Source organism: Ptychodera flava, chromosome 17 (assembly GCF_041260155.1).
Source record: "Ptychodera flava strain L36383 chromosome 17, AS_Pfla_20210202, whole genome shotgun sequence".
In the NCBI taxonomy this organism is placed as follows: Eukaryota; Metazoa; Hemichordata; class Enteropneusta; family Ptychoderidae; genus Ptychodera; species Ptychodera flava.
The window spans coordinates 28,544,832-28,560,797 of record NC_091944.1 but is presented as its reverse complement, the minus strand read 5'-3'; the positions used below and the strand labels follow the sequence as shown (position 1 = coordinate 28,560,797).

The following is a 15,966-nucleotide window of genomic DNA, read 5'->3' as shown; positions in this document are numbered from 1 at the left end:
TCGTGTTGGATGTGGAATGATACTTCTACAGAGGGTGATATTCCCAGAGATCACTGTAGATTATAAGGATTGGACAGAGAAAGTCACACACAAAGAGTTATGTTCTTCAATAGCGATGACGTGAGCGTAGCAAAGCGCTCGATAACGTATTTTGACGAACTATAGGAAAGACATCTACTTTCCACGTATACATTGTCTATGGATTGCAGTCCGATTAGATATGCACTCGCGGTCTCGAAATCCCTTGAGAAGTCCTCTGAACTGTAGTATCGATTTCATATAAGTAGTCTCCTTTCACATATGTTGAAAACATGTCTTATTTGTTAAGCCATAGGATTTGACGTTCCCTGGTTTTCCTTGTCGCAGACAATCGATGACAAGTGGGAAGCAGAGTGAACGTTGTATATATTGAGCTGATTGGATCGAGCACAGCCAATAAAAAACGAGCAAACGATTTTTTATCTCATTAAACGTCCGCGTTTGCGCGGGGAAAAATGCGAGGGAAAAAAACGAAGGACCTCATCAGAAGACCCCCAAAAATGAAACTATCGTCCCTGATGTCGGGTATAAAATGTAAGTATTTCTGAAATACCTATCGCCGACAACGGAGGAAAACGTATTATTGCCGTAAACTTGGGGAGTCTATCAAGTAGCACAGGCGGACTTCTTATGTCAGTGCGGAATATCGCTGTGTCCGTGCGGCATCAGCTCACCAGCGATACGCTGGAGAATTACTATGAGACAAAATTCCATATTGACTTACCTTTCTACATTGAGCAGTACATGATTTTTACAGAGAGGAGTGTCTCTTTAATATCAACAATGACGATAATTATCCACAGGTCATACAAATTATATTGACCGGCGCTGAGACACAGCCTCTGTCATAAATGTAGGTCAGCGATTATTAATTTTGAATAGTGACCGCTTTAACCGGATGAAATACATCGAGAAGACGCGATCGATAACAAGTTATTTGACGATAGGGCTACCGTATTTTGTTGTTTCAGAAGCTAACCTACCGTCGTTCTTATCACAATTAGTGTTGACTTACGATATAAAACATTATTGATAGTTGAGTTAATAATGATCACAGGGGCTCCCCTCAAAAAGATTAATATATTAAATATCGTCCCTCATAAAAGACTATGAGGAACTTAAAGTAGTCAATATAAATTGATTGCTTTTTGCAAGTGTTGCCAGAAAAGAGATGTTCCATTGGGAATACCATTTGCCATACACGGACAGAAAAATAACGATTATTTTCTGACGTCAATGGTCACAGTTATCGAAAATAATGCACTTCGCACATATGTGAATCACAGGGGAGAGCGGCTGCGCGAGTGATTCCACAGTTCTGAGTCAATAAACACTGTGATGGACGGTGAAATCGACAGAGTCATCCGTACAAAGCTGAGACGACAAAGACTGGATAAAAACCCGTTTTTTATCAATATTTCTCTTCCTAATGTTTCAAAATCGATATTTCAACTTTTGAGTCTGTTCAGTTCGCACGGCACGTGCCCACGTCAAAGCGCCCATATTTGAACGCGGCGATCAATATCTAATGGGCGACAGCATTCACGTAAGACAGCGTGAAAGAACGTAACAATAATCTCCAATAGGGCCATGTTTGGATTGAGTTATGTGATTATTTTCACGGACGTTATAAAACGCAACGAGTCTTGCCCCCAGGGCGAGGCTTTTAATGCGATATATGACAAATTTGCCGATGAAATTAAGCCAGACCTTTAAATTAACACCGCCGATGTCATACTTCATGTATGAAATCCTATTGGACCCGTGGTGACTTTCACTCATATTACATTTTACGGCGTGTTTGAATTCCTGGGAGAGGGGCTGGTTTGCATGCACGGCATATCAGCTGTGAAGTCCCGTTGACAACGTTAAAACGAAGCCGTCGACATTAAATGAAATGCCGAACTATCGGGTTCCTTTTGCTCAAACTCCTGATGTTATGACCCACTTGTCAGAGAGCAGCAGTTTCATATTTGATTAACCATTTTGTTAGATACCCGAATTGTTTTTTTCGTACGTTGGCTGATGGGGTGAATGGTGAGAGACAGTCCCATTGCTTACGTTCTCAAGTGCCGTGGCTTAGCGGTGATGTCGTTGTTTCATGTTTGTTAACAAATTCCTCAGTCGCCCGGCGGCGAATTTCCAAGTTGTTGATACACTATAACATATACGTTCTGACATAACTGACGGATAATAAAAGCAGTTATACGTTCAAAAGACTCCGGGGATACCCTATGACTGTTAGTCAGACAGTTGTATGGTTCAAGATCTCAGCATTTCCACATATTAATAAAGCACATTCCGAGAAGCATTTGAGTTGCTTATCTAGTTTAACGCTTAACATGAATTTTGCCTTCGCTCTTTATAACCAAATCTGTGTAAGCATTCAAAAGTCACTGCATAAGTGATGAAACGCAATTTCAGAAAAAAACACGAAAAACTAGCAGAATTGATTTCTTCCTTTTTTCTATTCTGTTCTGCGAGATGTGCACTGCAAATTTAGCCGGTCAACAAAAATTACATTCCAGTGCATCACATTGGCATTAAGTAGGCATTAAAAATCAATGTGCATCGCCGAAGGAGGCATTATTAATTCATAAACAGCAGGCAGTAGACTATCTTCGCTAGCAATTTAATTTGATCTGGCTTGAGCAACCAAAATTACATATTGCTGGAAAATGTGAAAAGCTACAAAGTCATGTGACGCGAGTAAAGCGACAAACTGAACGATGGTCAATTCTAAGGTGGTCCGTTTCCCACGATGCATTTGGCGCATTTGTCAACCTCTTTATTTCATGATGAAAGTTCATTTGTTCGTAACTATGTGTGTGCATGCACGAATACAAGAAAATGCGAAAGCAGTTAACGTAAAGTAAAATGCTGCGTCAAATGATCTAGACACGGACCTAGCATTATTTTCAGTATAAAACGAGAACTAATCTCACGCTGCTACAAGATATGGAGTTTCTCTTCCTAGTTTTTCAAAATCTCTAGTTCCTGACTTGAACTAGAGAGCACGGAATAACACAGAGAAGATGGCGAACTCAAGATGAAATTCCGAAAGGATTATGTGCAATCGAACGATTCGCGAGGACAGTATCTCTTTTAAGAGACATCGTAAACGTGGAAAAATTCGGCGCGAACCTTTATCTCGGCAATATATTTTGGTTAATATCTGTGCTTAGACAAGTCGGCAAAAGTTGTGAACAGATGTGAGTAAGCGTGCAGGAAATAAAAAAGATAGAATTTTGATAGTACGCATAATCTGTGGAATTACAGCCGCTATCTATAATAAGTGGTAATGTAGACGAAGTAATATCACTTTGTCTTATTTTTTACGATTCTAGCCATCACTTTCTCTTGTGTGGTAAGGGCGTACAGAAGACGCTGTAAATTACAAGAATGCCAAACACAGACGACGTGCAGCTAATTGGGCGGGGGCCGGAGGCACTTGCGCGCTTGTTGCAGTGAGCTAGGCCCTTTAAGAAAACCGTGCTTGAGACGTGAACTGGCAGGGGAAAAATGAAAAACCGGAAAACAAACGGGTCTCGCGAGAATGAAAAAAGTGTTAATAGAACGAGCGGGTATTTCTATCCTGCAAGTTCGGTCTCACTGCATAATCGCTTCTCGATTTCCCCGCACGGCTTCCATTTCAAATCGTCCGTGATAAATTGCTTTCGAGAGAGTCTAGAGAAATTTGACCACCAGTAGCAGAAAACAAATTATACTTATCATTTGTTCAATTTGCTCTCCAATGTCAGGAATGGAAATAACGTGCTGTCGTAGTATAACGACAACACGAATGTCTCCGGAAATCGTTCCCAATCGGATTATCACGTCAAACAACTAGGCCTATACTCTCCATGCAATTGTAGACTGGCAAGTCAGCTGTAACACATAACTCACAGTACAGCATTTATCCATTACAACATATGTATGTATGTATGTATGTATGTATGTATGTATGTATGTATGTATGTATGTATGTATGTATGTATGTATGTATGTATGTATGTATGTATGTATGTATGTATGTATGTATGTATGTATGTATGTATGTACGTACGTACGTACGTACGTGTGTGTTTTGTATGTATGTATGTATGTGTGTATGTACGTACTATGTACCTATCTATCTATCTATCTATCTATCTATCTATCTATCTATCTATCTATCTATCTATCTATCTATCTATGATTGGAGAGATGGATGTAATGATGGATGTATGGATAGATGGATGGATCGATGGATGATGGCATTGTGTAGGTTGATACTCGATGGAAGACTGTACCTATCTTCACAGGAGTTTAATTTCCACCTCTACATTACAAAAATAAACAGCATTCTCACGCAAAACCATGTGATTCTACCTAGCTATCAGCGATCTCTTTTTAATGTCAAGTATATTACTCAGCTGCGATAAGACGACATAGCGCGTCAACGACGACCATAACAGAAAGATTAAACACGTCAGAGGGAAGTACACACAAGATTTTTTATCAATCGAGGTTCTCATTTATCGTCATCCAAAGAGAAACACTACAAGGCTTGTAGGTACATTTTGTTTCATATATGTCAGGACGTGAAAGTGAATATTTCTGTGATGTAATAGCACCCAACTTCCACTCATTTTAATCGGGGTTGCGTCATATTGAAAAAAGTCAACCTACTCTCCGACAAGGAACAGGGGCGGTGACGGTAGCGTGCGACATTTGATCAAGCATTTATGAGACATAAATCAGCCAGGTTTAATTGCTAAAGGACGCTTGATTTACCACTCGCAATCGTACTCTGTGCGTTGATACACGCTGCCGAAGTAAATGTTAGTTTGCGCTGAATTTATTCAAAATCGCAAATGCAACATGACCACGCCAACTGACGAGGTAAATGATAGAAGTTATTGCTACCTGAGAACACAGCAATGATTGACGCGCTTTCTGAATATTTGGTTAAGTACATCTTACAATATATTATTTCAGTGACAGGTTTGTTCAGGCCTCGGCAATAGGAATATACCCCCTGGCAGAAAAATGTAGATTTTAGAAAAATATAAATGGGTACTGCCACAAATGAATAAGTTCAAGACAAATCATGACATGAAACGTCGTATCATATTTATCTGGACCCTGAACTTTTGATCTTCTAAATTTTAAGTAGACACTGCGAAGTGGAATTCGATGAAATACGAGGTTTGCAGAAAATGTCTATTAATCTATCCACATGCTGGCCTATATGCGTTCCATGAACTAGAATACGATATCGGTAGTTGCCGCTTCGAGCTGCGTTCATGCACTGCGGAGGTGATAATCGCAGAGTTTGACATTCTACCTTAAAAGTTGGCTGCGGGGCACTTTGCGTTTACCGCATCGTTCTGTTTCGATGATGGCTTTTTAGTAGACCAGTTGACCGAGTAAATATATGTAAAGGCGACGTGCGTGAAACTGTTAGAGTGAAAAAAACATTACGAGCAGGCTGTTCTGTAAGTAAGATGACGTGAGCGATCGGTTCGGTGAGACAGGGTAAATGCGCTATTTTACGAGTTATCGTTGGATGAAGCATTACTGATATGGCGTATCGTCACTTTGAGACCATCGTTCTGCTTTTCGCTTCTGTAACTTTCGTTTTCACTCCGGGGCAAGGATTTTTTTTCTATTACGCTGGAACATTGATCATCAGGTCTCGTAATGGTTTGTTGATGATGGTTTTAAATATTAGGGTTGTTAATGGTACATCTTATAGAGGTAATCCCTTCCTATCAGCGGAGACGGGTTAGACACACGAATATGTACGTTACATGCATCTTTAACTGATGGCTTCTCCAACTCCCGTCGCGGCGAGGGAGACAAATCTCTCAAGTGTGTTGCTCATGACAGGGAGCAAGAAAAGTTTACGAGCTATGAAAACACGACAACCCGTAAACAACTAAGCGGGAAATGCGATGACATCTACGGGGTCAAGGGTCAAGTGAAGTTGTGGCCGTATAGGAATCATGATGTGAATTAATCAACAGGTTTAATAAGAGTATGGCTATATAGGTAAGCTTGAAGGAGGAGGAATGAATTTTCTCTGAGCGTCATCCGTCAAATTTTACATCACCGCTACAAAAGGCACAGACAGTGGAACAAGGAATAGGATAATGTAATGAAATGTGGAACAAATTTGTGATCAGAAACACGCATCTTCATCATCTTCTAATTATTGGTAATTAGCATCCCATCATCATGGTAGTCGGAGAGAAAAAAACAGGGCGTCCGCTTACCTTTTTTGTAAAGCTCCGAAGAGACTGCCTGTAATACATGCACACACACGATCAACGTGTGTAGGTTTGGTAGAAATCGCTGCCAGTTCATGGTGCTACAGTACACCGAACAGACCTGCGCTGAACAGCCCGGTCGCAGTGAGAACGAGCGGGACCAGAGACCGATGGTATCTGAAGTGAAATGTGGCAAGTGCAGCTTGCTGTCTTTCAGTTGTTCTTCATCACGTCACGACTGCAGTCTGTTCCATGACAATAACGAGTTCGATATTTCAAGAATTGAAGAGGGGAAGAGCACTGTCACTGCCAAGAAGGGGTCGTTAAACCGTTGTCATATTGAAACAACCGAAAACCGCCGCGGCGTCAGCCGATACACATAAACACACTCGGTACGATTGGATCCACTCCGCGTACAGTCATACCTTTTGAATGTGGTGTAACACTGAACCCACCTAGGTAGATGATTAAACGGAAGGCTCCCTAGCTTCAGCGTCCTTTGACGACAATCAAATGAATGTGGAAAACGTTGCAGAGGCGGCACAGATGAAGACTAAATTAATTTCGAATAATCAAGGCGAGATTTGACGTCACTCCCCAGTGTTACTACTCAGAGAGTTGCAACCTCATCTACTTCCATAGAAATGAAGAGTCTTTCATTTCTGATAATGCATCATCTTCTGTGCGAAATCTTTCACATCAATGTTGAGTGGCCTGCGGGTATACAGCCTGTGAAAACAAGTCGACAACTCTTTGAGCGAGACTTGCCGTATTCAATGAAATGAGAGCAAATTCAAAGATCCCTCAGACTTCATGATGTCAGTCCGTGTCATTGAGGGGACAAAATGAAAATATCAAAAGTTCTGCTGACACATTTATTCGGCATGAAGTCATGTTATTTTATGAATAATTAAAATTGCATATTTACACCATTACGATTACAGACTTATATCAGCCTGTAGGCCTTTACAAATATAAAAGCATCTATAACTTACCAAAGAAAAGAACACAAATAACCAAATGTTCAGCTACAAAAGACAGTGAAATGTGTCAGTTTAAAACGTTTGTCCCATGTCTACAGGGGGGACAGTCTGCGTATATGCAGGTATAAACGCTTCGAATACACTTTTTCAGATTTCCTAATGCTATCTGTATAATTTAAAAGACACTTACGTTTTGACTCGCCCGATGTGCAACGATTCACAGGCAGTAGAACAAACATAGCACTTGTCTCTTAAAGGGAGGGAGTTGTCCCGTCTGCGGATGTGCACGCGGGACCCACACAACAAATCCTGTTGCTATGCACAGCATATCCCAACATCCCTTGAGCATATCCAAATTTTTCAAAATGGCGGCCGTGACTGCTGCCGATACAGCTACGCATAAAAGCTACACATTTGGCAAAGTCTTGCAGTGATTGGAAAGCTACAAAACTGATGAACTATGAATTTGCATCAAATGCTGAATTTGCTTCATATTTCTTAACATTCATCACCAATTTCTGGGAAGAGGCAATGTTTATCAACCAGAAAGTCGCGCAGCCGCAGACAGGACGACCTCTCCCACTCCTCCCTCTCATTTTGTTGATAAAATCATAGAGAAAGATAGATAGAGTGGCAACAGGTATTGTTTAAGGCGTGAAGCGGTTACGTAACCCATCCATGTTCGCCTCGCCTCAGGTTGCTCTCGCCTCTCTTTTCCGAAGAGAACCGACCATGATTCCTTCGGTAGTTTTCGGATTTTCGCCCATTGTTAAGCGAAAGTATGTTCGGCAAAGTTTGTGTTGTTGTTGTCGTGTGGTGCTGAGCAGAATTGACGTGCTGGCGAAAACGGGAGTGTTTTGAGCTTCAGGAAAACGAGTTTTACCGTTTTAAAAATTCCTCTCATATTTTATGAATATATAATGAGTGTGTTTGAACCAAATTTGAAAGTCTTTTATCGATACTGTCTGGTTTTACTCAATGGTTTACGGTCAGTCATACCCTCTTTTACACGTGCGTCAAGGAAGGACATGTTCATGAAACTGCTGCCGTGTTATGTTTTGATTGGCGTGAAGCAGTGTTTCTGGCCTGAGAGCTCACAAAGTAACTATGGTTGCTACGCGACTGGCAGTACGATGCCATCTCGTCGTATGTTTCGCATAATCTCGTGTACTCATCAACCACAAACAAAGCCTCCAAAAAGTTTAACACCTTTGGAGCTCATTTTAATATGAAAAGCCGATAGTCTACCGAGACGACCATGGAACAAAAGGCATGCAAGTGTTGCTACTCTGTCTATCTTACTTTGTTGATAAAATTCAAAAGACTAACTCACTAACACACCAAAAAAATAAACAGAACATACAAGAGACAAAGTACTTGCACTTCAATGCCAAGACAAAGGACAAATTATTATACGGTTATTCAGTACACGGATTTTGTCATATGAATTGTTTGTAACAGTAGACCAAAGGCGACTCGACAACAATACAAATTTGTGCAACAGGATTCATAGGGGGTCGCCTACGTGTCCGTCCCCAGGGATGGGTAGGTGTTTCGTTGTATTGCTAATAAAGATATATTCTACCAACCTTTGGTATTTTGGTCTTAACTTAGCACTGCCCTTGACAATCTTGCGTTAACGTTTTATCAACATACTGCGTCTATTATCTGATGAGTTTGAGTGCCTAATTTGCCAAAGTAAGCAAGGGTAAATTACTAATCTGTGGACGCTGTCACCAGATTATCACCGGATTAAATTTGACAAAGTCAACAATGAACGCACCAGCAAGGTATAACAAGAGGCCTTGCTGGTGCGTTCGTTGTTGACTCTGTCAAAGTTAATCCGGTGATAATCTGGTGACAGCGTCCACAGATTAGTAATTTACCTTGCTTACTTTGGCGAATTAGGCACTCAAACCCATCAGACAATAGACTAAATTACTACCCTTTCTTGCCTTGGCGAATTAGGCAATCAAACTGGTAAGATAATAGACGCAACACAGTGACAAAACTTCGCTAAAGATTATCAAAGGACGTAAATACGAAAAAAGAAATCGTTACAAAACCAGCGCTAACATAAGACAAAGACACCAAAGCTGCAAAGAAAGGTTGGTAATATAACTCTTTATTGGCAATAAATATCATAGTCAAACGTATTAAAATAAAATAAACCATAGCAAGAAGAACCTTGTCCTGAGACAAGACACCCCTACCCCTGGGGACGGACTTTGGTGCAATTCCCTATGCAGGATTGGAACAATTTACCTTCATTTTCTTAACAACAATATGCAAACTTTCAGAAAAGAAGAAGTTACCAACAAATGTACAGTAAATGCAAATGTCTTTCAATATCAGCGAACTATAAAAATCCCAAGGTCTTTGTATTGATCAAAGAAAGATAGCTTCTGTTCATGCAACAAGGAGTGTGTTAAGCAAATATAAAAGTTTAAAACTTATAGGCATGACGATCAAACTAACCGGGTTTTTTTCTGATGTCACCTCAACACCATAAACCTCACAAACATAACGAGCGTTTGCAATCCGCTACCAGATTGTCTGAAGATAACCATCACATCGGCATAGCAAATCTGACTTAAATTCTGACACAAACAAGCAAAGAACAAGCAAAAGGTAAGCAAAGGCTCATCAATTTAAGCATATGGCAAAAGTGGTGAGAGACTGTGTCCTTGACTGACAAACATTAATTGCATGGTGAAACTGTGGACCCAAATTTGACGCACATCTATACGAAAGAAAATGAGCAGACTAAGTACAAAACTTTAGTGAACGACTCGAGACAAAATCTTCTTAAACAGTTTTCAATAGTTCCCATGCTAAAAAGCTTGAGGAGCATCCATTAAACAAAAACATAGCACTCTTATGTGAATTCTAAAATTTAATTACTTCCTTTGGCTGACGAATACATTGAATGGTAGAATGCACATCTTGAAATCCAAACAGTTGTTATCAGATGTATACCAAAACCTCAATATTATAGTGTAGGATACACCGTGAAAATTGTAAACATACAATATTTAACCTTGCATCTCTCATTACACTTTGCATCTATCATATGAACATAAAAATGAAGTTGCTTTGAGTAGAAAGTAATTATGTCCATAGTTCAAGTGTAATGCATTCCTACGATTGTTGTAAAACCTGAAATATACGTTCCAGACATTACATACAAGTATACACACCTCTTGGCTCTTCGAATCGAATACTGTAATATTCCTCTGAGAAGACTATTACATTTTGATGTCCATCTAGCTGTCTCTCTCTCATGGTATTTATACCACTCCAGGTCATGTGACCTATTGTTCTTGCCATCCATTTATCACTGAAAACACAACTGCCACCTATTGTTCTTATGCAAAGTAGTAATCAGTCATACTTTTATTCATGTGTAAATAAGTAATCATTACACTTTAATGAAAGAAAATAATTATCATATCAATAAAAGTGTAGTTATTACTCATTTAAATATGAAAGAAGTATGACCGATTACTAATATGCACGAGAAGAATAGGTCCAGTCGAGATACCTAAAGCATTCACACACTCAATAACACAATGAAGACAATTTATTCAATTAAAATGTTATAATATATAATGTTATTTTATAATTCAATTTTAACTTTCTTTGGACCATGCTCAATATAAGCAACACGATTTGTTGATGAGGACTGTCCATCTTTGATTCGGCGTCTTCTTGGGTTGGACCAATCCTGTCTGTTTTGTTACGTTGTTTTGTAGCAACTTGAAAAACTGGTTGACTTACAGCTTCCTCTGATTTAACACTAGTGTTCGACACATGCTTTTGTAGGGCGGTAGACATACATTTGAGGCGCGTAAACCGTCATCTGATCTGTGACCTGTTTGTTCTTTGATAAGCTGCTCATCGAATCCCTGATGGTACAGAGATGTTGCCGCATTCACCTGAAATTATAAAAAAAAAAAAACCATATGTGACAAATAGCATGGAAATGAGTACAGCCTTTTTATTACGTCTTTGGAATAGTCGAAAGAAATTCTGTGATATTGCCGCACACACAAAATAATATTTTGATAAATGAATTTAATTTTATAACTTAGGCCTACAGAATTCGTTTTATGTCTAAATATTTTAGTAAAAGAATAAATTACCTTGCCAGAATGTCCAGTGTGATGGCCTTCTATCCAAGCCATCTCGCACATTGCTTTGCGTAAAGACGCCTACTTTTTCGGAGGAGAACTTGATTATCCCTTGGCAAGGGTGGTCGATAGTACGGTCCTGTCGGTGGTATCATCGCCAAGTACTTTTTTATAAGTTGAACTACACATCGTTGATTTGATGCGCTCCGTAGTAGCGGCTGCTCTTATAGAGCAGTTTGCCCATGTAAAATTCACTTTGGTTGTTTTCACATGGCCGTCTAAGGAACTCCAGGAAGTCTCGAGGGTCATCAGATCAGACAAGTTGACAAGGTCCATCTTGACCAGACGAAAACACAAAAAATGGCATTGAAAGCCATCCACGAGGCAAGAACATCATAATGCGCAAACTGTCGCTTTCGACCAATCACATGCATCGATAGATTGAATGCCCTCTCGCTAGCCAATAGCCAATACGACATAGAAAAGCCAGCCGTTTTACTTGACCAATCAGACTAAAACAGTTTCCTTCTACACAGGTGCATTATACCGCTCTGTAGCCCTTATTCATATGCAGATTTGCAGTTGACCAGAGCCCTTGTCCTACTTGTCTGGGATAGGTCATTCTCCCAAACTTGCATGCCAGGTGCATAATGACCTCTGTGGACCTTTCGACGAACAATGGGTGGCCCCATTCCATTGTGGGTGTTCAAATCAAAAATCGACGATTTATTGACAGTAATTTTCGAATTGTAGAGAAGATTGGCCTGTTTTCCGTGGTATAAGTCTTTAATCGCACCTCGTAGGTGTGCCTTCAGCCTCGAGATGTTTACAAGTTCCTGACCATAAGTGTGGTGTTTACAACTGTAACAGCACACCTACTCGTGCGATTAACTATACGTATCTGTCTATCTGTCCACCATATGCGTATGTGTTGAAAAGGTATACAAAATGCTTTGTATGATACAATCACTGGTGTCATAAACCTTTATCATTTACAAATGACTCTCTCTCTCTCTCTCTCTCTCTCTCTCTCTCTCTCTCTCTCTCTCTCTCTCTCTCTCTCTCTCTCTCTCTCTCTCTCTCTCTCTCTCGCATCCATAGCTCCGACTGATGGTAACAAACAGCTTCACCAATGATCTAATTATGCAAGGTGAGGAGGTCAATGTCACTAACAGCACGAACGTGAGGCTTGAATACATTTCATATTCCCATTCAGTTTGGTATCAATAAACGTCACTTTAATTTCCTACTTTTTTTCACATTTTCAGCAAATAAAAGACGCGCTGTTTTGCGGTTCAGCTTTCCTTTCTGTGGTACAGCGCATGGCCACTGTCAGCACAAGAGTGGTATGAAGCCCTTTTCAGACATATATTGACACAAACCAAAACAGTTTAGATGCCCAATGGTTCTGGCAAATAATTTGCATGTGGTCTCACGAAAGCACCGTACAAACTTTAGAGAAAATCTTTCTGATCCTGGATTCTTGGAATCTGAACAAGTAACAAAAGCTTTTCGACTCCACTTTCGTGTATGATATGCCGATAAAGATGTGAGCACGGCACTCGCTCCAGCAGTATTTCTGGAAAGTTGATGTAATCTCGCTTCTTTGAAGGCTGTGCTATTTGACCAGTATTCTTTCTAAATTCAATAGGCCTCTGGAGCATATCCATGACGGCTTTAATCTCCTTAGTAGCATCTTCTTTTCTCTCAAGTTACAGTTTTAAGGATTATCCCACAAACTTCTCGTATTTAAAAGCCGAGAAAGCAGCGTGAAACTCAAAATTATCCGTTACTTACTTGTATACTTTGGATTAAGGTAGAAAGCGCTTTAGGGACAGCTATTCGTATTCTCATATTTTTACAATATTCTTTTGGCCTTCCCCTTGTTGGGGCTTCCTTTGAAGATTATGCAGTTTCTCACTTTCAAAGTTAGGGAAAGTTCCTTAATGGGGTTCTGGCGTCACAGATGGATATAGAACTTCAAATAAGTTGCATGTATGCGTACTCATACATAGATAGATATATAGATAGATAGATAGATAGATAGATAGATAGATAGATAGATAGATAGATAGATGGATAGATAGATAGATAGATAGATAGATAGATAGATAGATAGATAGATAGATAGATAGATAGATAGATAGATAGATAGATAGATAGATAGATAGATAGATAGATAGATAGATAGATAGATAGATAGATAGATAGATAGATAGATACATGCACATGCATGCATGCATGCATACATACATACATACATACATACATACATACATACATACATACATACATACATCCATACATACATACATCCATCCATACATACATGCATACATGCATACATGCATGCATGCATGCATGCATGCATGCATACATACATCCATACATACATACATACATACATACATACATGCATGCATACATGCATGCATGCATGCATGCATGCATGCATGCATACATACATACATACATACATACATACATACATACATACATACATACGTACATACATACGTACATACATACGTACGTACATACATACATGTTGTTTGAAGACAATGTCCGAGACGCCTACATTGACGCGGATCGTCGTCGGGATTATGTAAGACCTTTGCCTGCACATACAAACATCTTGATGATATGTACCGATAACCCAAATGTATCAAATTTGAAACGACCAGATCGCACACAGCTTAATCATTTTTAGCTCACGTGTGTAAACACGTGGGCTATTGTCATAGCGATGTCTGTCTGTCTGTCTGTCTGTCTGTGTGTTAGTGTGTGTGTGTGTGTCTGTCTGTCTGTCTGTCTGTCTGTTTACACGATAACTCAAAAACGCCTGAACGGATTCAAGTCAGATTTGGTACACTGGTACCATGTGCTATTTGCAAGAACTGATTAGATTTTGGTTAGTGTGGCTTGCATATTAATGAAGTTATGCAATATCGTTTTTTTCCATTCAATGGTTTCCCTATGGAGACGGTAATGACAGTGTAGACATATATCAAGAAATACTGCACAAAATTTCATGAAACTTTTCACAGATGACAATCTAAGAACATTATGATGATACTGTGAGTGTCATGTCAATTATCTTCTCATTTGCATATTTAATGAACTTTTGTTATTAGTGAGCTAACTCTGAAATTCCTGCACCAAACTTGATGATACTTGCAACAAATATTGATCTGATATATATCTAATTATACTTCGAAGCATTAGACAGTGTCAAGTTAATAAATAGCTCATTTGCATATTTTATGAAGGTTTGTAATTATTCATATAACTCCGTTATAACTTCACCAAATTTGATGAAATCTGCTGCAGATACTGATCCGACTGATATCTAACTGTAGTGTAAAGCATTTAGTAGTCTTAAATTAATTAAGGGTTCATTTACATATTTAATGAACTTTGTAATTAGGTATATAACTCTGAAATTACGGCACCGAAGTCAGTGAAATTGGGTACAGATATTGTTTTGATAAATATCTAATTGTACTAAGAAGCATTTGGCAGTGTCAAGTTAACAAATAGGTCATTTGCATATTTTATGAAGTTTAGTAATTAGTAATATAACTCCAAAATAACTGCACCAAATGTGATGAAATCTGCTGCAGATACTGATCCGACAGATATCTAATTGTGTTGTGGAGCATTTAGTTGTGTTAAATTAATTAAGGGTTCATTTGCATATTTAATGAACTTTATAATTAGTGATATTACTCCAAAATTAAAGCATTAAATTTGATGAAACTTGCTACAGATGTTGATCTGATAAATATCAAATTGTACTGAGAAGCATTGAGCAGTGTCAAGTTAATAATTAGCTCATTTGCATATTCCATGAAGTCTTATAATTAGTCATATAACTCCGAAATAACTGCATCAAACGTCATGAAAACTGCTGCATATACTGATCCGACAGATATCTAACTGTGTTGTAAAGCAGTTAGTAGTGTAAAGTTAATTAAGGGTTCATTTGCATATTTCATAAACTTTGTAATTAGGTATATAACTCTGAAATTTCGGCACTAAAATTTTGTGAAACGTGCTACAGATATTGATTTGATAAATATTTAATTGTGCTATGAATCATTGAACAGTGTCAAGTTAATGTAGGGTTTATCTGCATATTTAATGAACTTTGTAATTAGTTACATTACTCTAAAATTACAGCATTAAATTAAATAAAACATGCTACAAATGTTGATCTGATGGATATCTAATTGTCCCATAAAGCATTGAGCAGTGTCAAGTTAATTGACAGCTCATTCGCATATTAAATAAAGTTTTGTAATTAGTTATTAAACTCTGAGAGTACTGTGCGAAGTTTAAAAAAACCTGCTACATATAGTGATAACATATATCTCATTGTTCTGTGAAGCGTACTACTATTAATGAACCTGTTGTAAAACACGTGAGCATATTCAGTTCATATCTGGTTTAATATTTGATAGTTTGAAACTTACGTAAGTGCATGCTACGCTATGTTACCTGATCTCGTCCAATGGTCTTCTATTTATATAGTTTGGTATATTGCATCGTAAAGTA

General features: G+C 38.8%; 1 protein-coding gene across 2 annotated transcripts in view; it reads right to left on the bottom strand.

Moving 5' to 3' along the window:
- Window positions 1–6,741, bottom strand: part of LOC139115982 (uncharacterized) — a 74,011-nt gene extending 67,270 nt beyond the window's left edge. The window contains exon 1 of one of the 2 annotated variants that reach the window (XM_070678462.1): window positions 6,300–6,741. In XM_070678462.1, the coding sequence (XP_070534563.1) occupies window positions 6,300–6,390 (91 nt within the window). In that variant the 5' untranslated portion in view covers window positions 6,391–6,741. The remainder of the gene's footprint in view (window positions 1–6,299) is intronic. The other variant, XM_070678461.1, reaches the window with a different exon arrangement.
- Between the last annotated feature and the right edge of the window lie 9,225 nt (window positions 6,742–15,966).